The following is a 23637-nucleotide window of genomic DNA, read 5'->3' as shown; positions in this document are numbered from 1 at the left end:
TTTTACTAGGAACATTCGGAAAAGCAAAGGAATATCGCACTTCATCAGAAAAAAACGGTGATGAGGTAAATTGTTTCTTCACGTATTTCTCGTCCTCTGAATTCCGTTATTTAATCCTTTTGCTTTAAACTTCGGAATAGTTCATGATGATTTTTGTATACGTGAGATCCCTAATCTCTGACAACAAAATTCTTCGTCGTTTGGGCTCTTTCATTTCAATAATAATTTCAACTAGTTTAAGAGCTTTCGCGCCCTGGTTGTTTGAAAGCCACTGTTGGGTTCAATCTTCTGGAGATATAATCGTATTAGTGACGTAACCGACAAACGCACTGGCTAAACCGAATTTTACAAACTAAGCTCGTTTGAAGGCTTATATTGGGTTGCATTTCATTCAATTGAATGATCAAGTTTCAATGCATTATTGCCAATACTTTCGGTTTCGTGAATGTTACCGGATAAGCAACGTAAGCGTTGAAGTAAGCTTTGGAGAATAACCCGAATCAATCTGAACCACCCCGAATAAATTTGTGGTAACTGTGTGAATATTTTTATTTTATTTAAATTTTTTTTTTATTTATCTATTTTATTTCGTCAAGCAAATGTAGACTACATATCAATTGTTTACAATGTTCACTTACATACTACGCATTATTTCTACGACAAAGCTGAGATTTGATTTGATTTTTTGACATAGTAAGGTCAAGATGTTCGCAGTATTGATTGTAATGGCACATTATTCGATTGACTGGACTGTATTTTGCATAATTTGTTCTAGCTTGTTTTTCTAAAAATAGTTTCCTGGAACGTAGTGGACGGCTAGGTATGTAAAAATTTAATTGCGATAATAATGGAGCTGATTGAATGCGTTGAGAAAAAATGTCGTTGATAAAATAAAGCATTGTAAAGTCGCGGCGTTCTTTAAGTGTTTGTATATTGATGAGCATGCAGCGTGCTTCATACTGTCCAGTTTAATTTACATGCTGTCCAGTTTAATTTACGAAGTGCATATAAAAGAAATTGTTTTTGTATATATTCAATGCGTTCTTCGTGAATAATGTTATATGGATTCCATACTAGGCTGCAATATTCCAAGATGGGTCTGACATATGTACTATATAGCAATTTTATAGTATATGGGTCTTGGAAATTATGACTGAAGCGTTTGATAAAGCCCAGCATACTGTTTGCTTTATTGATTATTGTTTTATAATGTTCCACAAATGTTAGTTTGGAGTCCATGATTACACCTAAATCTCGTACAATTTTACTTTTTTCTACTATTTGATTTCCTAAAAATATGTCTACAGAATGGGTTTCGTTTTTCCTACTGAAAGTTATTGAGTTGCATTTTTTTACATTGAGTTGAAGTAGACTGGAATATTACAGGGTCGTTGATATTTTTAATTTCTATTAAGAGATTTTCATATCGTATGCATATATAAGCACTTTTAAATTTTTGAGTATGAAGGAAATGTCATTTATATTTAAAATGAAAAGAAGAGGCCCTATGTGAGAGCCCTGAGGTACGCCAGATGTTACATTAATTCTTTCAGAGTTTATGTTTTGGAAGCGAACTACTTGTAAACGATTCGTTAAGTATGATTCAAGACACTCCAGAAGGCTATGTTCTATGCCATATTTTTGTAGTTTGTATAGAAGTAATGGTGTGTCAGTACGGTCGAAAGCTTTACTAAAGTCGGTGTAAAATCTCTAAATCCTCTCAGGGGTTGGAGGTTTTATTAACTGTGCATCGTTCATCAGAAGGAATGCACATAGTAACAAACCTAAATAGGTTTTACAGCAGACTGTTCGAGAGGTTCAGAATTTACTTCTGCTTACACTAAATGTCCCTTAGGGGTGCAGAATTTACTTCTGCTTTTTGTGTTTTTGTGTCGTCAATTTTCCCCATCCTCCTAGTCCAAACCATACCATTTCCCTTGAATCCTTCCCTCTTATATATCGGGAAAATGATGCTAAAAACAAATTGATGGCAAGGTACAAATCTCCAAATATCAAGGGGAACGTGCCATTTGAACCAATTTGTTATGACTCCTGATAGTTATTACGTTCTTCAGTTGTTGAAAAAGTTTTTCGTTTACATTTTTTTCAAATAATTTTGTAATGCAAGAGATAACGGCTATTCCACGGTAGTTCTGAATGTTAGATTTTGAACCAGATTTAAATATTGGTACAAGAAAAGAAGATTTCCATGCTTTAGGAAAGGTACATTTATTAAGCGATAAGTTAAAAAGTAGTTGTAGTGGTAGTGTGAGTTCTTCAGCTAGATTTTTTAAGAATATTGGTGGTATACTGTCAGGTCCAGGCCCTTTTGAGGCGTCCAAGTTTTTCAGTGCTGTCGAAATGTCATGTTCTGATAGATAGTTCACAGAGATGGAGTTGGAAAATGCAGGTATGAAAGAAAAGTGTTCACGGTCACGGTCAGTTTCTGAATATGATCTATATACTTTCTGAAAAAAGTTTGCAAATTGTTTGCAGATTCCCTACATTCCTACTATTGTTTCCTACATGTCCGTCGATATGCATTTGTGATGAAAAATTGTTGCTTTTTAGTGTAGTTAAAAAAAATTGCTAATATGTTGTTTACAATTTGATACAAATTTTCTACTTCGTCGTCGACATTTCCTTCTATACTCAATACATTTCGCCAATTAATTATATTTAGTCTACGCTTGATTTCTTCAAAGTCAATTTTATTGTATTCCGGCACTTTCTCATACTCCAAGTCGTAGGGAAGGGATGCATTGTGTGAAAATAATGAGTATTCAATTGCGGTGTGAAATGCTTCATTTTTCCATAATGGCTGGTTTGATGCACTCACACAAAAGTCTTCTGTGCAATTTGTGAAAAGAAGATCTAAATATGTATTTTGTCAATTTTTTACGGAGTTTACTTAATGCAGGCCAAAATTAGAAATTTTGTCGAAAACATTGCATCGTTTTCTCCTACGACTGGAAGTAAGGTGGATTCATTTTCAATGTCAGAAATGAAGTTCGCATGACGTTGGTTGAAGTCGCCAAAAATATGAAGCTTTACTTCAGGTTCCATATTCGAAATGACATATTCGAAATGACTGTGTCTAAAGATTGAAAGAATAATTCAAAAGATAATTTGTTTGAATTTTCGGGGGGAAGTAGACAGAGCAGAACATATGAACTTCACCCGATATTGAGGCTTTGGCCCATCAATGTTCAAATTCTTTAAATTTAGGAGTAATAATTTCTGCAGAAGTAAAGCAAGAGTTAATGGCTATGAGGACTCCACCTCCAGATTTTTTCTGACAAAGAGATAAATTTCGGTCGTGCCGAAATACACTAAAGTTATTTCCAAATACTTCTTCGCTTCTGACACTTTCATCCCAGCTAGTTTCAGTTCCTAGAATTGCTTTGAAAGAGGAGGCTATTAAATTTTGATGAATTTCTTTTATTTTGTCTGGGCTTTTCATGCGATTAAAATTTTGGCAATATACCAGAATTTCAGTCACATTTTGTTTAAGAGGCGAAGAAGTTTTTGAGAATTTTGTTATACTTAGATTACTAATTTCTGAGTCTATTACTTCGTCAAAGGGCGTCATTTGTTTCGAAAATTTGGCTGGTAAAATTTGTTCGTATTTTCGCGTACTTGTTGTAAGCGACGGGTCCGCTCACTGGACAGATAGTTTCGATATGAGTCGAGATCTGCTACGGCTTCGTCCGGCTTAAGTCCATATTCTTGATGAACTTCAGTGTAGATGCGCAGGAGATATTCAGCAGATACTGGAAGTCCTTCGGAGACTAGCAGCATTTTTATACTAGTTGGAGTTTGTGCGTCTATGCACACGTTGGATGATTGGTCCTCCATGTATGCTAGATATAGTCGCACGATGTTTGAAATTTTTGGGTCGCGAAGTCTAGCTTTCAAGAACCGACCGTCGTCATTTGAAGACTGTTCAGTCAGTCGCACAATAGGTGGCCGCATGGGGTCCAGTTCAAATTGACTGTCCTTCGTACTGTCGAACAAAATTGCGCCAGTGCATTTGACTCCGATTGATGATGGTTCGGCGATGTTGTTTTCTGGGTGTTGGACTATAGATTTATTGTTACTGCCTTCAGCTGGGGTTTTCCGATAAGGGTTTATTGTTTCGCCCTTTTTGAAGTTTACAAATGTACAAATGTCAGGTAATACTGACATTTGTACTTCGTTGTCCAGAAAATTGAATATGCACTGCTGCCAGTAATTCCTTGTCCGAAGGTAAGTCATTTTGGATAACCGACGGTGAAGGTTGACTAATTTTATTGTTGTTGCAGTTGATGTTATTGATATTATTTTTGGTTTTGTTACTATTGCTCTTATAGCTTGTATTAAAGTTGACGTTGTCATTTGTTTTACTCTGTTTCTCCTGAAGCCGGCGATTGCACTGTTTACGGTCGTATTTACTTCAATCACTCTTCCAGATATTTTTATTCCCGATGAAGCGCCAGCCATGCTCGTTGCAAGTGTCTTTTTTTCTATTGGTTTTAGTGGTTTGTTTGCTTCCAATTCTTCAGCTAGAGTTTTAGACTGAGTGTTTTCCACGTCTTTAGCGACGATATTCGTGATTGATTTGACTTCATCTCTCAATTCTTCCAAAATAGGATTGAATGCAGCGGTGGGGGTTTCGACAATTTTCGAAGGAAGCATAAATTCTTTTTCGAGGCGAGAAAGACGCTCACTCATTTCATTCATAATTTTGTTGCTGGATTTGTTCGATTTGCAGACGTCGCTTATGGCTGTATGCAGAGAGGCATCGCATGTCTGTACACGCTGACCTAGATTACCGCAAATGTTAGTGTCCTTTTTGCTGATATTAAGTAATGACTGCTTTACGTCAATGACTAAGCGCTCGACACTATCGAAAATTTCAAAGTAGTGACTTTTAATGGTCCGGTGGAACGCTTCCGTTTGTGATTTTGTATACTTTAAAATCTGCTCCAGTTGGTGTAGCAACTTCAGGGTCTCTGCTCCTGTTCTTATTAAAGGCTGGCCAAGATTAAATTTTCCTGATGTCGTTGTACTCCAATGCAAGCGGCGTGATAAGCCTTGTCGCAATGTTCGCACTTCTATAGGAAGCGGTCGTCAATGTTAGAGCAAGATTTCACTCCACACTTCTTTTCTCTTAAATTTCACTAAACTTGATTGCACTATATACTTAGACTATAGAAAGCCCGCGCGCGATGTTTGACAACGCGTGCGAAAAATAAAATAAATCAATTATTACTTGCGGACCGCTCGAAAAATTCACAACTAATCGGTTTTTAACCACCTAGGATTTCTAATTTAAAATGGGGAAATTAATATGATGTTTATTTCTATTTTAAACCCGTATTGTACAAATTGTATAACGAGTTGAAGGAATATCCACGAACGGGATGTAAGAATTCTAAAATATAAATTATTGATATCCACTCGTCAAGCGTGGACAAAAAGTAATATTCTAACAATATCTTTTTCATATGGAATGACATAATAACAGATTTATAAGAAGTTCGTCAAAAATATCTAGTTTGTGAAGTGAATATTATATAAGTATATAAGAGATAAGTTTATATTTCATTCCAAAATTCGTGAGAAATGGAAAAATATTATTCTCCTGTATACTTCTCTATATTATTCACTTCACATACTTTGATAACGATACTTTTGATAACCATCGTATAAATCAGTTGTAATTCCATATGAAGAAGGTTTTGCTTGAATATTACTCAGTTCTTTTATAAAATGATGCATAGTTTTTTTTTTTTATTCAATATTATAATATAATTTTAAGGCACACTGCTTAAGCTCTAAGATGCCAAGGATATTTACTAATCTTAATTACGACTATATTAAAACTAGAATAGTATCATTATGTAATGCCGGTGAATTGGATATTGCATGAGGGTCTTCCATATGGCGTTTACAAATATCCATGTTGGCCGCATCCTTCGGTCCGTGTGGGTCCGCGAGAAACACCCCCAGGCTACGAAGGCCTGGCGGGTGGCCCGCATGCTGGTTTTCGACTGGAGCGGTCTTCCCTGGACGATGATGGTGATGTTACGGAAGAGATGAAGAAAAAAAAAAGTAAATATTGTGGAAACGGGGTAAAACAGGGGGTGTGGGGACAAAATGTCTGAAAACGATAGAGATCTAATTAGTTGCCATCGAGATGGTGAAGAGACAGGGAAGGGGGAACGAAAAAGTTAGTGACAAAAAAAAGATCTTGTTAGTTCCAATGAAGATGGTGGACAGGGACGGGGATCGAGAGAATCGGGCGGATGTCAGTGTCGAACCTGTAGGTGGAGTTTATACTTTCTGAACGAGGATAAACACATTACACTTGTATATCAATGTGTTTAAGGTACTGGTATATGAGAAGCATATATGAACTATCCCGACTCGCCAACACATCACGAACCGGAACCTCAGGCGGTCTACCTCGGGCCCTAAGGGATTCCAGTAGCTTCGACCTGGCGTCACGATACTCTACGCACGACCACACGACATGCTCGATGTCCTGATAACCGTCGCCACAGGTGCAGAGACCGCTCTCCGCAAGCCCAACACGCCGGAGATGTGCGTTGAAGGTGTAGTGATTTGACATGAGCCGCGACATAACACGAATGAAATCGCGACTCACGTTCATCCCCCTGAACCAAGGTTTCGTCGATACCCTAGGGATAATGGAATGTAGCCATCGTCCCAGTTCGCCATTGCTCCATGAAGTTTGCCAACTTTCGAGAGTTTTCTGACGAGAGATACTGAAAAATTCATTGAAGCAGATTGGTCTTTCATAAATATCACCTTCTAATGCGCCCACTTTAGCCAATGAGTCTGCCTTTTCATTGCCCGGAATGGAACAATGCGAAGGGACCCAGACTAACGATATTAAATAAGACCGTTCAGATAAAGTACTCAAATGTTCCCGTATTTTCCCCAGGAAATATGGGGGACACTTTCCTGGCTTCATTGCCCGGAGAGCTTCTATTGAGCTTAGACTGTCCGTGACAATGAAATAATGGTCTTTGGGCAAGGTTTCAATGATCTCGAGGGTGTACTGAATAGCAGCTAATTCTGCGACGTAAACTGAAGCCGGATCACTGAGTTTGTAAGAAGCGGTGATGTTTTGATTGAAGATGCCGAAGCCTGTGGACCTGTCGATGTTTGATCCGTCAGTGTAAAACACCTTTTCACAGTTGACTGTTCTAAATTTATTATAGAAAATATTTGGGGCCACTTGAGGGCGCACGTGATCCGGAATTCCATGAATTTCTTCTCTCATGGATGTGTCGAAAAACACAGTAGAATCAGAAGTATCCAAGAAATGAGCACGGTTGGAAACAAACGAAGAAGGATTAATATTCTGAGCCATGTAATCAAAATACAAGGACATCAAACGGGTCTGAGAATTGAGCTCGACAAGCCTTTCGAAGTTTTCAATCACCATCGGATTCAAGATATCGCATCGGATAAGCAATCGATATGAGAGATCCCAGAATCGATTTTTCAACGGTAATACGCCCGCGAGCACTTCGAGACTCATCGTATGAGTCGACTGCATGCAACCTAAGGCAATACGCAAACTACGATACTGAATTCTTTCCAGTTTAATGAAATGGGTGTTCGCGGCGGATCGGAAGCAGAAGCATCCATATTCCATTACGGACAATATCGTTGTTTGGTAAAGCCTGATCAGGTCTCCTGGGTGGGCACCCCACCAAGTTCCGGTTATTGTGCGAAGAAAATTGATTCTCTGCTGGCATTTTTGTTTCAGATACCTAATGTGACATCCCCAGTTGCCTTTGGAATCGAACCAGACCCCGAGATATTTAAATGTGAAGACCTGAGCTATGGTTTCACCCCCTAGTTGAAGCTGTAGTTGTGCTGGTTCTCGCTTCCTTGAAAATACAACCAGCTCAGTTTTCTCCGTAGAGAACTCGATACCCATTTGAAGAGCCCATGTCGACAAGTTGTCGAGGGTATCTTGCAATGGTCCTTGGAGATCGGCAGCTTTGGGTCCTATAATAGACACAACGCTGTCGTCGGCAAGTTGTCTTAGCGTGCAAGATGTGTTGATACATTCATCAATGTTGTTTACGTAAAAGTTGTATAAAAGGGGGCTTAAGCATGAGCCCTGAGGAAGACCCATGTAACTGAATCGTATTGTCGACAAATCACCATGCGCGAAATACATGTATTTCTCGGACAACAGATTATACAAAAAGTTATTCAAAATTGGTGAAAGACCTTGCTGATGCAGCTTCTCAGATAGGATGTTTATGGAAACTGAATCAAAAGCCCCCTTGATGTCTAGGAAAACTGACGCCATTTGTTCTTTACGAGCAAATGCCATTTGAATTTCGGTTGAGAGCAACGCAAGACAATCGTTCGTTCCTTTGCCCCTGCGGAAGCCGAATTGTGTATCTGAAAGTAAGCCATTAGTCTCGACCCAATTGTCTAGACGAAACAGAATCATTTTTTCGAACAATTTCCGGATACAGGAAAGCATAGCAATCGGCCGATACGAATTGTGATCGGAGGCTGGTTTCCCTGGTTTTTGAATGGCGATAACTCTTACTTGTCTCCAGTCATGTGGGACAATATTATCCTCAAGAAGTCTATTGAATAAATTCAATAAGCGCCTTTTGGCAGAGTCAGGCAAATTTTTCAACAAGTTGAATTTGATTTTGTCTAACCCCGGAGCTTTATTGTTACACGATAAAAGCGCAAGTGAGAACTCGACCATCGAAAAAGGTGTTTCGTTTCTGTTAGATGAGGCGACGCGCATGATCGTCTGTTCCGGAGCAGAGTCAGGACATACTTTTTTAGCGAAATCGAATATCCAGCGGTTAGAATATTCCTCGCTTTCGTTCGTGGTGTTTTTGTTGCGCATTCGTCGGGCTGTGTTCCAAAGAGTACTCATTGATGTTTCTCTCGATAATCCGTCTACGAATCGACGCCAATAACCGCTTTTCTTCGCTTTAATCAAGCTTTTCATCTTAGCGTCTAATGCCGCGTAGTTTCTAAAATTATCAGGTGTTCCGTTTTTCCTAAACTCGATAAATGATGAAGTTCTCTCCGCGTTTAATTCCGAGCACTCTTTGTCCCACCACGGGTTGGGAGGACGGATGTTAGTTTTCGCGCCGGGTACACGTTTCGTCTGAGCTTGAATCGCGGTGTCGAGAATCAAGCCAGCCAAAAACGTGTACTCTTCCTCCGGAGGAAGTTCTTGTGTTGTTTCTAGTTTCTCAGATATCGAATTTGTGTAGCATTTCCAATCAATATTTCGTGTGAGGTCATACGAAACATTGATTGTCTCCGATGGTCTTAATCCATAGGCGATTGAAATCACGATAGGCAGATGATCGCTACCGTGGGGATCAGGGATCACCTTCCACGTGCAGTCCAACCGTAGCGATGTCGAGCAAAGGGATAAATCCAGCGCACTTGGTCTTGCTGGCGGTGCAGGAATTCGTGTCATTTCTCCCGTATTCAAGATTGTCATATTGAAGTTGTCGCAGATATCAAGGATCATAGCTGATCTGTTATCGTCGTGAAGACAACCCCATCCCGTACCATGAGAGTTAAAGTCTCCTAAAACCAACTTCGGTGCGGGAAGGAGCTCAATGATATCACTGAGTCGCTGATGCCCAACCAAGGCTCTTGGTGGAATATATATGGAAGCAATGCAAAGGTCCTTGCCTTTGATTGTAACATGACATGCGACAACTTCAATACCTGGTATCGATGGGAGGTTAATGCGATAGAAAGAATAGCACTTTTTGATCCCTAAAAGTACTCCTCCATAGGGATCATCTCGATCCAGACGAATAATGTTAAAATCGTGGAAGTTTAAGGGTATTTCAGAAGTTAGCCAAGTTTCGCACAATGCAAATGCGTCACATTTCAGATTATTTACTAGAAATTTGAAAGGATCTATTTTTGGGATGATACTTCTACAATTCCACTGTATAACAGTGATTGTATCCGTGACCTCGGTGGGTGACTTAGCCATCGAAGGATACGATCGCTGAAAGAAGGGGCCATTTTGCAGTCAACTGCTTCAAGAATGTTTTAACTGTAGGAATAAAAGCCATTATCAGGCTTTTAAGAGGTTCAGAAATATTGAAAGTAGACATGATCCAGTCCACAATATCAGAGAATTTAACAAACCCAGTATTTGGTAAATTCTCTGACTGATCTTTAGGGACTTTCGGGGGTTTTGAAGTCCCAGGAAGTGATGGAAATTCTTGCTCGGAATTTAATTTTCCAAGGCCTGGAGCTTTTTTCTCTGGTTTTTTGCCATCACTACCAGTTGTTGTAATTTTTCGAGACCCATCAGAGGACATCTTCGAACCCTTACTAGGGTTAGCTTTTGAGAGGATTTATTTCTTCTCTTTCTAATTGATGAGCTATGAGGGACAGCCGAAGATGTACCTTCGAGGGGGTCATCATATTCGCTCTCGTCAGTTGACAAGTAAGCGTAAGGATTTTCGGTAGGTGGCGTAGCACATTTCAACATTTCCGCAAATGAGCGTTTGGAATGTTGCTTGAGTGAACGCTTCATTTTATCCTTACGCAATTTATACACGGGACAATCAGAGAGGTCATGCGGCCCCTCCTTACAGTAGAGACACTTTTCATTGTCTCCACTGCAGGAGTTATCCGCATGACTCCCTCCACACTTTATACACCGGGATTTATTGCAACAATGGGATGCTGTATGTCCCAATTGTTTGCAATTGGTGCAGTTCATGACCCGCGGTACATAAAGACGAACAGGTAAACGAACTCGGTCCAGGAGGACGTAATTAGGCAAAGCCGAGCCAGCGAAAGTCACCCGATACGAGTCTGATGGGATATAGGACTTAATCCCATCCTCAGCGGTCGATACTGAACGCAATTGCTTGCAGTCCAGTATCTTAACGTTCTTGAGTAGGGGGTTTTTAAATCCGCCTGCCCCATGCTTAAGAACGTCCTCGCAAGTCAGACTCGGATCGGTGATCACGCCGTCTATCTCGACTTCGCGAGCTGGTACGTATACGCGATACTCCCGCGTGAAATTCTCACTTTGAACGATCTCATTAGCCTGTTTTGCACTGGCTAACAAGACCCTAAGCTTGTCCGGGCGTACTTTTTCAATTTTTTGTACAGTATTGTATCGCGAGGACAGGTCATTAGAAAGTTTTAGAAGGTTCAGTTTTTTACCATTCGCTTTGGTCCGGATGTAAACCGCATACGGTCCGGCCGAGAGTGCAAGCCCATCGGGATAGCTTCTAATGCGCGATTTATTGCCATCTGAAGCATCCATCTGATCATCAAGGGGAAGGTCAGGCAATTTGATATCGCCTGTCATGTCACGGACTTGTGTCCGTGCGGTCAGATTCGGGGTGCAATTGAAGTGGTATTAAACAACAGAGAAAATAAAGTTTTACTTAGCTTAAGCTCCAAAACAGTGAACGGCTGCCAATACCCAGTCCGAGGCAATGGGTAAATATTCCTTCCAGTAGAGTGCAAAAAACCTCTTTCAGGAAAAAGCACTTTTTTTTTGTCTCTCACTACACTGTCCAATGAAACGTTTCTCTTATTATCACTATATATATTTATCACTGTTTCTAATGTACAACGATATATACGCAGCGCCCAGCGCTGGCGCTGGCTAACGGTACCGCACGCAGTGCTGCTTCACACAAGCTCACAGTCGGCCTTGAGAACGGATTAATTCGAATTATCACTGATGCAAACAATAGAATACGGAATGACCTTGATAACGGAATAAAACAATTCACCACGCGATTGGAGAAAGCCGAATTTACGTCCGATCGATCCGATAGTCACGGCACGAATGAAATGATGCATAGTTGGAATCAGCTAGGTGAAGGTTTGTTTCAGTGCATGAACATCGTATTTTGGCGCTGAATTTCACCTTAATGCTCGTTCATACCAAACATTTCAGAAACAAATTTGAGTTATTTGTGGTTATCTTTTACTACTGAAATTTTAATCGTAAATTGCAGATCATATTTCCGACGAAATGGAAGAAGAATTATGTTGCTGCATAATAACAATAACAAGAGATATTCGCGATCAAAGACATATAACTCTCTCAGAGGGTAAATATTATTTCTTGTTCGATTTCGTCATTTTGCAAAATCATGAGGAATTTCGAACCAATTTGCAAATTGGGTCAGTTTGAACAAATATTTATGATCATGTTTTGAAACGTAACGCGGCATGTTGGCAATAACAGGGTGGCAAGTGACCAAGAAAAAGTCGTGAATTTGGTTTCACTGGAAAAAAGTTTTTTACATGACCGGGAAAAAATATTACTATAATATGAGTAACAGTTTTCTGCATAATGATTTCTTTTATTCAACAAGTAAAAAGTAGGAGAATAGCAAAGTCTTGGCATTACATTCCCTTTGTGTAATTTGGCCATATTGTTTCAACAGACTTAGTAGCCGATACTTAGCGTACAGGACCATTGCATGGCTAGTGTTACGATCCTACTGACACTAAGAATTCTTCCAAGTCGCTTATTGTCTCAATTAAAGTAGATTCTTAGCAGCTTTCGTTATTTTAAGTTTGCCATTTGGCAATCATTTTTCATCATTATTTGACTTAGTAATGTCATCTCGAGACTTGTGTTTGTGTGAGATTTCAACAGGACTCAAAAAATTGAAAAAACTATCGACTTTGACCATCAGTTGCAGAAGATGTTGGATTTCTCTCTTTGAGAGCTGAAACTGGTTTCTGACGACTAGTATAGAACCTGAGAAAGATTTAGAATATGGTTTGATTTATTCAGTGAATCTATGTTTAATTTTTTTTAAAGGTCCTCAACTATGGATTTCATAGTAGGATCACAATAATGTTTATATTGATGTAGACGAAAGAGTAGTTGAAGATTGTCGATGACTGGAGAATTTAATTTAGTTCGAGCGCTTGGGACTAATAGACTCCTAGCTTCAATCATGTAATTCTTTATAGAATGTATTGCTGTATCGATATCAACCGATTTTCCCAAAACAATTTCATGGTTCATATTACATCATTGCTTAATTTGAAATCATAAATGTTATTGGTTGATGATTTAAATCAAAACAAGTTCGCTACAACTGTATCATTGATCTACTAGAACCAGATCGATTGTAGCAGGATTTCTCATAGAAGATAAATTAGTTGGACTGTTCGGAAATAAAACTGGCCAAAAACCAGCGGAGAGTTCATTATGAATAACTCATACTTAATATATATTAAATATATTTGTTCATCAACGCCATTATTTGTAATCATTTTGCATTTAAAAACTACACGGATCAGCCCCATGGGGTTGTCCGAGCCATTGATGTGGAACAAGGCATCCAAAATTTCTAATAATCTACAATCAAACAGTTTAATCAATCGTCACACTTCACTCTGGTCTCTTTTCAAATGTCGAATAAAAATCGTCACACTTTTGAATCCGCAATTGCACGAGAGTCTGCTTAGATTGGTCTTGATTAGGAACCAACACCTAACATTGTTTGTTTTATAGCCGACGGAATTACATCAATATCACAAATGTATGCAATTATATCTTTGTACATACTTGCGATACGGATTTCAGTATTTAAGGAGCAAGACTCTTCGCAAGCGAATGAGTAAGCCAACAATGTGTGCGTAAAAACAAATTCCGACGCTTTTTTTCCTGATTTTACTCAATAAATCTCTCATATGGTTGAAAAATAAACCAATCGGTTCATACTACTTGAAAATGCAGTTCAGAAAAAGCGAAAATCTTAGTCTTAAACTCTTCCGTTTTCCTTAAAACTGCTCGAGAAAAATTATTTCAGTTTCAGCTTACTTCCACTGACTTATTTGGTTAGCAACAAACACATTCCTATATGGATTTCCTCTTGCAGAAATTATTGCAATATAAAGATTTACGTACCTTCTAAAAGTAAACCCGCAAAAAAGGAACCTTAAATTTAACACGCGAAAAGCAATGGATATGTAATGTTGTCGTAAAACTATTTATTTTTCCGGAAAACTGCTTTTGTAACAGAAAATATTTAGTTTTGTTTATTCTGTGTAGTGAAATCTAATTCAAATGCATTGAAGCAGTGTTGCTAACTTTTTACCTTTTTTTATATATATAAAAAATAGGTATAGAATTCGCTCAAACTTTCGAAAAATTTTCCGAGGCCCGGAGGGCCGAATGTCATATACCAATCGATTCAGCTCGACGAACTGAGCAAATGTCTGTGTGTGTGTGTATGTGTGTGTGTCTGTATGTGTGTTGTCAACTAAGAGGTCGAGTTCTCAGAGATGGCTGGACCGATTTTGATCAAACTAGTCGCAAATGAAAGGTCTCCCCGTCACTCAAAACGCTATTGAATGGTTTTGAGATCGGATGTTTACTTTTTGAGTTATACGAAGTTTTATGTCAAAATTTTCAGTTTTTTGACAGTATCTGTCACAATTGACCTTGAAAACAGAATATGTTTTCAGACTTAGATCCCGCACGGTAATACCTATCCAACAAGCCATAGATTGTTAAAATCCGTCCATTTTTAACGGAGATATCGAAATTTTTGTGTAAACGACTTTTCCCCCTATTCCAGCAGTAGGAGTTTTGAGCGCTGTATGACAAAAAATTGCTTGGGAGCAACGGAGAACACGATTTTTTATACTGTTACATACAATTGTTTCTAAGTACCAAAAAGACTGTGTACAGCATCCTTTTTCATGACATTTAGCTTCGGACCGATTTTAGCACGGCTCGTTTTTGGCAACATAATCGTCCGAATATGACATATATAAACCAGATGATGGCAGAATTTTTATTAAATTATATTGTTTTAAACTACTTACAACAATAAATGCTGGAAGAACATAACATCCATATACCATTCGAATCAGTTCGTCGAGACCAGCAAATGCGTGTGTGACAAATAATTTCACTCAATTTTCTCGGAAAATTTATTTTCTACAAATTCAGATTCATACGAAAAGTCGTATGCTCCCAAACAAAGTTCCTGAATTATGTTTGATTCCGACCTCTGGTTCCGGAACTACAGGATGATATGTGAAAAGAAATCAAAATTGTGTAACTCATTCTTCTCGTAGATGGCTGAACTGATCTAAGATTCAAATGAAATCTAAGAATCATCTAAGATTCAAATGAAAAATTTCAAGATTCTATAAAATATCTTGCTTTTCAGTCAGATCCAACTTCCGGTTTCGGAGATACAGGGTGATTGGTATAAAAATGTCTATTCCACATAAATTAATCAGGTTTATCGGGTTAGCAGATTTGAATAATCGATAAAAAAAATTAACTTTTTTCAGTTTTAGTGGTATTCAGTTGTCGATTCAGAAGGCACCTAAAAATTTAATTCGTGCTATGATTTCTCAAAGATGTCTTCACTGATTTTCAAATATTTTGAAAAAAATGTAAACTATACAGCTACTCAGGTGAATTTATCTGACTTCGGCCATACTGATTTTAGAATTCCGGTTCCAGTATAAAATCGTTTCTCAAAGCTCAATAGTTTTCTCAAAAAAGGCCTAATCAAATTTCAGAAACAAAAATTCAAATTAAAATAAACTTATATACAAAATTAATTAATTTTATCCAATTATGACTTCCGGTTCTCGAATTACATGATGATGAATTTTTAAAATTCAAACCGATATAGAAGATGACAATCCCGAAAAGCTTCAAAGTTGGACTCAAAAATATTGCAATTTATTCGTCATATGGCCATACGAATCGGTTTGGGTTATGCTGGTTCCTGAATACCGGCTCTGGAAGTACCTTAAATTACCGTAAACTCTAAAGTGGAACATACATATCATGGCACCTTTAATCGATTATCACACTTCTAGATTTAAATTCGATCCGATTTGCAGTTTCGACATGACAGAGTAATGAGTGATTAAAATCTCAAATTGTCGCTTAAAACGACGGTCATTAAAATAATGTCATGAAAACTTGAACACCGAAGAATATTCATGCAAAAAACACATGCGGATTGATAAAAAAGGTATCATCTCACTGCTAGGTGGATTAAACACGTTTTTATAAGGGAATTAATATCTATATTCATAAAATGTAAGCAATTTTCCATCAAACGTTGGTGAAAAATTGATCAAAACTGATATTTCATCCAAGATGTCAGGATTAACATACATTTGAGAATAAATTATTATGAAAAAAGATTGTTTGAAACTCAATCGTGCAATCCACTTTGGTAAACTCGGTGCACTGCATATACGAACACATAGATCTATAGCATTCGTACCAAACAAAATGTACGTAATACACAAATTACCAACACAAGTTAACTTGGTTTACACTTGATCCTTAAGCTTCTCTTCGCCAAGCTTGTGTTCAAGTTTTGTATGCAAGCAGTTATTTTTATAGCGTTAAGTTTCTCTACCATTCTGCGATTTCGGTTGAAGCGATAAACTTTTTCTCATTATCAATCGAGTTCATCTTGTAAAAATTAGAAATTAATCTTAAGCACTCAAAATATACACAAGATCAGACACAAGATCAGAGCATACCAATTAAAGCTTTAAATCGTTTTATGGCACTTCTTGTCTTGCTGTCTAGCAACAACTTACCTCTAGCACGCTACGCGTAGGACTGAAACGTTAGCTATAATTTTGCTTCTATTTATAGATTCGCGTGCTTCCAACAGCTTCGCTTTTGCGTCGATTGACCAATCAGAGCTATGCTTTCCCTTTGATATATCGCTTACTCCTTCAAAACTGTCGTCTATGGCAGGGAAATCCGATATGCCGTAGATGTTTTGCAGACAAAATAGTACACTGCTCGCTACTAATCTAAATTTCAATCATTTATAATTGAAAATACATGGCCTGATACATTCAAATTGAATCTTAGAAATATTTGCAATCAAATAACGAAATAATATTACTAATTGATACAAAATATACTGAGCTGTAAGTGTTTAAAACCTGGCCACATTTCTACGTGTATTTTTCCTTGAGTTTCTGATTTGCACCCCTATATAGAAAATGAAGATGTGTTCCACATCAAAATAGGATGACGTGATGGATGTACGTATTATTAACTAAAGATACATTAAAATATTAATACTGTTTTGGAAGGGCCAGGCGTGGAGCAGAAGGATAACAGATTTTCCAAACAAATCAAATTGATCTACGAAAAGAAGCACTCAACATGAATACGATACCAGAGTCGAAATAAGGAAGCTGAATTGCAGTGCAACACGGCAGACATTTAAATGCAACACACATCCAAACACGTTTATCTAAAAGTTCATCTAAATACTTAGATCTTCAGCTAAGCTGTGAGGTTGTGATTGGTTTGCTTTCATTAGTCGGTAATAAAATACTTCCTTTCAGGGTCGAGTAGAGCTAGTCTCTATCGGATCTAAATAGTATTTCATAGCCGATATCGGAACGGGTTGAAACCTGCAGTTGAAAGTTAACACAAAGAAGGCTTTTATTAAATTGCTTGTTACCTTCATGCTGACAGGGGAAAGCGATTGCCAAGTTGGATCGAACAACGAATGAAATTTTCCTGTAACCTGTAAGCCGAAGGTCGTCAACAAGCCGTTAGAAATTTATAACAACGAAACTTTAATTGAAATAGCTGTAAGTGACGGGAATGGATAATGTGCAGACTGAAAACAAAAAGGATTTTAGTGAATAGAAAATTTATCGATTATTCATCAGACATATCAAACATCGTACGCCTCACCCTGATGCCCTCTCATTAAGTTGTCGGCAGCAAACGTTGGCAAATTGAATTTGACGTTTCTAACTAATTTTGTCACCCAAAGGCATGATTGTCAATCAAACGAACTGGTTCACAAAACAAAACTGTCACGAAATGATTGAGGACCCCCTCAAGGCATTTACTACTACAGCCAACCGGAGGCCAGATGTGCGAGTGTTTGCGTACTTTGCCAGCTATCCAAATCAATGAACAACGTTAATTAATTGCGGAATGCTCGATTCACGATAAACCCACACGAACACTTCTAAAATATGGAAAGATGGAATGTGATTCTGCTGTATCCAATTGAGCTGGAAATGATCTATTTATATTTTCTTTTAAAGAAAGCGAACGAATACAGGTTTTTTTCGTGCTAGTTCTTTCTAATAGATGGTAACAGTTTACGATTTGTGGTTTTGAATTGGGTTTCGTTTCGGAGAAGTGATCCAAGTTTGATGGAACTGCATCGAAGCAGTAGCATATGTTTCGCCAATTTACGTTTCAACTTGCAACGCTAAAAGGCAACAGATGGAACATCGCTTGCCCAACGCTAAACTGGATGCTACACTATTCCTTGATAATTAAAACACCCTTCATTATGCTCTTTATAGGTTATTAAGTATTTAAATTGAAGTGTTTCTTTTTGTCTCACACTTTGTTCTCGTTTTGCTTACTTCTCTTTCCAGGTCACAAAAGATTGCGGTGCACCCTGCAACTCGATGTTCTTTTCAGAAAACGAACGAACCGTGCTCAAGTACTGGGTCGGTTCGTGGGCAGCCGTCTGCGTGGCGAGCTGTCTGTTCACGGTGAGTTGCTTTTCGGGCTTTACATTTGTGCGCTTTGAAGTGAAGCTTCGCGGCTGAGTGGAGGATTTCCTTTATTTGCGAATTTGGTTTCTGCTGTACAATGTCTCTATTCAAATAGAAATGAAAAGAGGAAAATTTGGTGTTGCTGAATTGAGAGTATTTTTTCCTATAAACAGTTTTTACTGTATATAACAAGAATGCCATAGCTATGAAGAAGAAAATAATAAGTAAGCAGAAATTGAGAAATAGATCTGAATGAAAAATAGAAAATAAAAACTAAGCTTCCCATATTCGAATAAAAAAACGTACAAACAAAGACTTCAAGAAAACAAACAAACAATTATGCGAAAAATCAACATTGGGAATGAAAGAATATTGATAAAACGTATGAACATAGTAACAAAGTATTAGGAAAACAAAGCTTCTGACCCTGGACATTTAGATTGTAGTCAGATTGTAGCCATCCAGGGGTTTGATATCTCATGAGGAACGAGTTTATATAAAGGGCACAAAGAAACAAAGAAACAAAGAAACAAAGAAACAAAGAAACAAAGAAACAAAGAAACAAAGAAACAAAGAAACAAAGAAACAAAGAAACAAAGAAACAAAGAAACAAAGAAACAAAGAAACAAAGAAACAAAGAAACAAAGAAACAAAGAAACAAAGAAACAAAGAAACAAAGAAACAAAGAAACAAAGAAACAAAGAAACAAAGAAACAAAGAAACAAAGAAACAAAGAAACAAAGAAACAAAGAAACAAAGAAACAAAGAAACAAAGAAACAAAGAAACAAAGAAACAAAGAAACAAAGAAACAAAGAAACAAAGAAACAAAGAAACAAAGAAACAAAGAAACAAAGAAACAAAGAAACAAAGAAACAAAGAAACAAAGAAACAAAGAAACAAAGAAACAAAGAAACAAAGAAACAAAGAAACAAAGAAACAAAGAAACAAAGAAACAAAGAAACAAAGAAACAAAGAAACAAAGAAACAAAGAAACAAAGAAACAAAGAAACAAAGAAACAAAGAAACAAAGAAACAAAGAAACAAAGAAACAAAGAAACAAAGAAACAAAGAAACAAAGAAACAAAGAAACAAAGAAACAAAGAAACAAAGAAACAAAGAAACAAAGAAACAAAGAAACAAAGAAACAAAGAAACAAAGAAACAAAGAAACAAAGAAACAAAGAAACAAAGAAACAAAGAAACAAAGAAACAAAGAAACAAAGAAACAAAGAAACAAAGAAACAAAGAAACAAAGAAACAAAGAAACAAAGAAACAAAGAAACAAAGAAACAAAGAAACAAAGAAACAAAGAAACAAAGAAACAAAGAAACAAAGAAACAAAGAAACAAAGAAACAAAGAAACAAAGAAACAAAGAAACAAAGAAACAAAGAAACAAAGAAACAAAGAAACAAAGAAACAAAGAAACAAAGAAACAAAGAAACAAAGAAACAAAGAAACAAAGAAACAAAGAAACAAAGAAACAAAGAAACAAAGAAACAAAGAAACAAAGAAACAAAGAAACAAAGAAACAAAGAAACAAAGAAACAAAGAAACAAAGAAACAAAGAAACAAAGAAACAAAGAAACAAAGAAACAAAGAAACAAAGAAACAAAGAAACAAAGAAACAAAGAAACAAAGAAACAAAGAAACAAAGAAACAAAGAAACAAAGAAACAAAGAAACAAAGAAACAAAGAAACAAAGAAACAAAGAAACAAAGAAACAAAGAAACAAAGAAACAAAGAAACAAAGAAACAAAGAAACAAAGAAACAAAGAAACAAAGAAACAAAGAAACAAAGAAACAAAGAAACAAAGAAACAAAGAAACAAAGAAACAAAGAAACAAAGAAACAAAGAAACAAAGAAACAAAGAAACAAAGAAACAAAGAAACAAAGAAACAAAGAAACAAAGAAACAAAGAAACAAAGAAACAAAGAAACAAAGAAACAAAGAAACAAAGAAACAAAGAAACAAAGAAACAAAGAAACAAAGAAACAAAAAAAACAAAGAAACAAAAAAAACAAAGAAACAAAGAAACAAAGAAACAAAGAAACAAAGAAACAAAGAAACAAAGAAACAAAGAAACAAAGAAACAAAGAAACAAAGAAACAAAGAAACAAAGAAACAAAGAAACAAAGAAACAAAGAAACAAAGAAACAAAGAAACAAAGAAACAAAGAAACAAAGAAACAAAGAAACAAAGAAACAAAGAAACAAAGAAACAAAGAAACAAAGAAACAAAGAAACAAAGAAACAAAGAAACAAAGAAACAAAGAAACAAAGAAACAAAGAAACAAAGAAACAAAGAAACAAAGAAACAAAGAAACAAAGAAACAAAGAAACAAAGAAACAAAGAAACAAAGAAACAAAGAAACAAAGAAACAAAGAAACAAAGAAACAAAGAAACAAAGAAACAAAGAAACAAAGAAACAAAGAAACAAAGAAACAAAGAAACAAAGAAACAAAGAAACAAAGAAACAAAGAAACAAAGAAACAAAGAAACAAAGAAACAAAGAAACAAAGAAACAAAGAAACAAAGAAACAAAGAAACAAAGAAACAAAGAAACAAAGAAACAAAGAAACAAAGAAACAAAGAAACAAAGAAACAAAGAAACAAAGAAACAAAGAAACAAAGAAACAAAGAAACAAAGAAACAAAGAAACAAAGAAACAAAGAAACAAAGAAACAAAAAAAACAAAGAAACAAAAAAAACAAAGAAACAAAGAAACAAAGAAACAAAGAAACAAAGAAACAAAGAAACAAAGAAACAAAGAAACAAAGAAACAAAGAAACAAAGAAACAAAGAAACAAAGAAACAAAGAAACAAAGAAACAAAGAAACAAAGAAACAAAGAAACAAAGAAACAAAGAAACAAAGAAACAAAGAAACAAAGAAACAAAGAAACAAAGAAACAAAGAAACAAAGAAACAAAGAAACAAAGAAACAAAGAAACAAAGAAACAAAGAAACAAAGAAACAAAGAAACAAAGAAACAAAGAAACAAAGAAACAAAGAAACAAAGAAACAAAGAAACAAAGAAACAAAGAAACAAAGAAACAAAGAAACAAAGAAACAAAGAAACAAAGAAACAAAGAAACAAAGAAACAAAGAAACAAAGAAACAAAGAAACAAAGAAACAAAGAAACAAAGAAACAAAGAAACAAAGAAACAAAGAAACAAAGAAACAAAGAAACAAAGAAACAAAGAAACAAAGAAACAAAGAAACAAAGAAACAAAGAAACAAAGAAACAAAGAAACAAAGAAACAAAGAAACAAAGAAACAAAGAAACAAAGAAACAAAGAAACAAAGAAACAAAGAAACAAAGAAACAAAGAAACAAAGAAACAAAGAAACAAAGAAACAAAGAAACAAAGAAACAAAGAAACAAAGAAACAAAGAAACAAAGAAACAAAGAAACAAAGAAACAAAGAAACAAAGAAACAAAGAAACAAAGAAACAAAGAAACAAAGAAACAAAGAAACAAAGAAACAAAGAAACAAAGAAACAAAGAAACAAAGAAACAAAGAAACAAAGAAACAAAGAAACAAAGAAACAAAGAAACAAAGAAACAAAGAAACAAAGAAACAAAGGAACAAAGAAACAAAGAAACAAAGAAACAAAGAAACAAAGAAACAAAGAAACAATGAAACAAAGAAACAAAGAAACAAAGAAACAAAGAAACAAAGAAACAAAGAAACAAAGAAACAAAGAAACAAAGAAACAAAGAAACAAAGAAACAAAGAAACAAAGAAACAAAGAAACAAAGAAACAAAGAAACAAAGAAACAAAGAAACAAAGAAACAAAGAAACAAAGAAACAAAGAAACAAAGAAACAAAGAAACAAAGAAACAAAGAAACAAAGAAACAAAGAAACAAAGAAACAAAGAAACAAAGAAACAAAGAAACAAAGAAACAAAGAAACAAAGAAACAAAGAAACAAAAAAACAAAGAAACAAAGAAACAAAGAAACAAAGAAACAAAGAAACAAAAAAACAAAGAAACAAAGAAACAAAGAAACAAAGAAACAAAGAAACAAAGAAACAAAGAAACAAAGAAACAAAGAAACAAAGAAACAAAGAAACAAAGAAACAAAGAAACAAAGAAACAAAGAAACAAAGAAACAAAGAAACAAAGAAACAAAGAAACAAAGAAACAAAGAAACAAAGAAACAAAGGCTCTTGGTCAGTTTAGTTTTAAAATGTTGTATTGAAACATACCAAGCTTTAAAAATTCTAATTACAATATTGAAGCTACAGATGAATTGAATGTCATTAGCAAAAATACCGAATTCATTGGTATCGCATCTGCTGTCAACTGTTGAAATCGGACGCAATTGGACATATAATTTTCGAAAATTAACCCAGTAACCACGCAATCGTAAGTAGGATTAAGACATTTTTAATCCATAAAACCTTAGATTTGAATACATGTGAATTTGTGCAAAATGGTTAGGCCATTTCAAGGAAAATTAACTGTACATTTTTGTACAATGCATATGCAAACATACCCACATATACAAAAAAATTACACCCATAGTCTTTGGATATGGGAAAGCACAAAAATACAACAGAATTAAAACCAGAAAGAAACAGAGGAGCTAAGAAAAGATAAAATTGCAAGTGATTACCTAACAATACGATCATTATATTGCTAAAATAAGGAAGTAACAAAAAATTAATCTAAGGAGATGAAAATTTTTAATATATTTAATCCCATCGAATGAAAATTGATGAAATGAACTAAAATATAAAATAAATAGATAGAAAATGAATAATAATGGAAACTAGAAATAATAAGGTGACATGGAGAAAACCAACAGTAAAACAGTAAACAGTTCAAACAGTTCAAACAGTTAAAACAGTTAAAACAGTTAAAACAGTTAAAACAGTTAAAACAGTTAAAACAGTTAAAACAGTTAAAACAGTTAAAACAGTTAAAACAGTTAAAACAGTTAAAACAGTTAAAACAGTTAAAACAGTTAAAACAGTTAAAACAGTTAAAACAGTTAAAGCAGTTAAAACAGTTAAAACAGTTAAAACAGTTAAAACAGTTAAAACAGTT

General features: G+C 35.6%; 1 protein-coding gene across 1 annotated transcript in view; it reads left to right on the top strand.

Annotated features, from left to right (window-relative positions):
• The window catches only part of LOC131434744 (frizzled-like), a 91761-nt gene that overhangs the window by 26226 nt on the left and 41898 nt on the right, over positions 1-23637 (top strand). The window contains exon 2 of the mRNA XM_058601820.1: positions 18457-18576. Coding sequence (XP_058457803.1) covers positions 18457-18576 — 120 coding nt within the window. The remainder of the gene's footprint in view (positions 1-18456; positions 18577-23637) is intronic.

The sequence above is a fragment of the Malaya genurostris genome, chromosome 3 (genome assembly GCF_030247185.1).
Source record: "Malaya genurostris strain Urasoe2022 chromosome 3, Malgen_1.1, whole genome shotgun sequence".
Lineage (NCBI taxonomy): Eukaryota > Metazoa > Arthropoda > Insecta > Diptera > Culicidae > Malaya > Malaya genurostris.
This window is presented reverse-complemented; position numbering and strand designations above follow the sequence as displayed.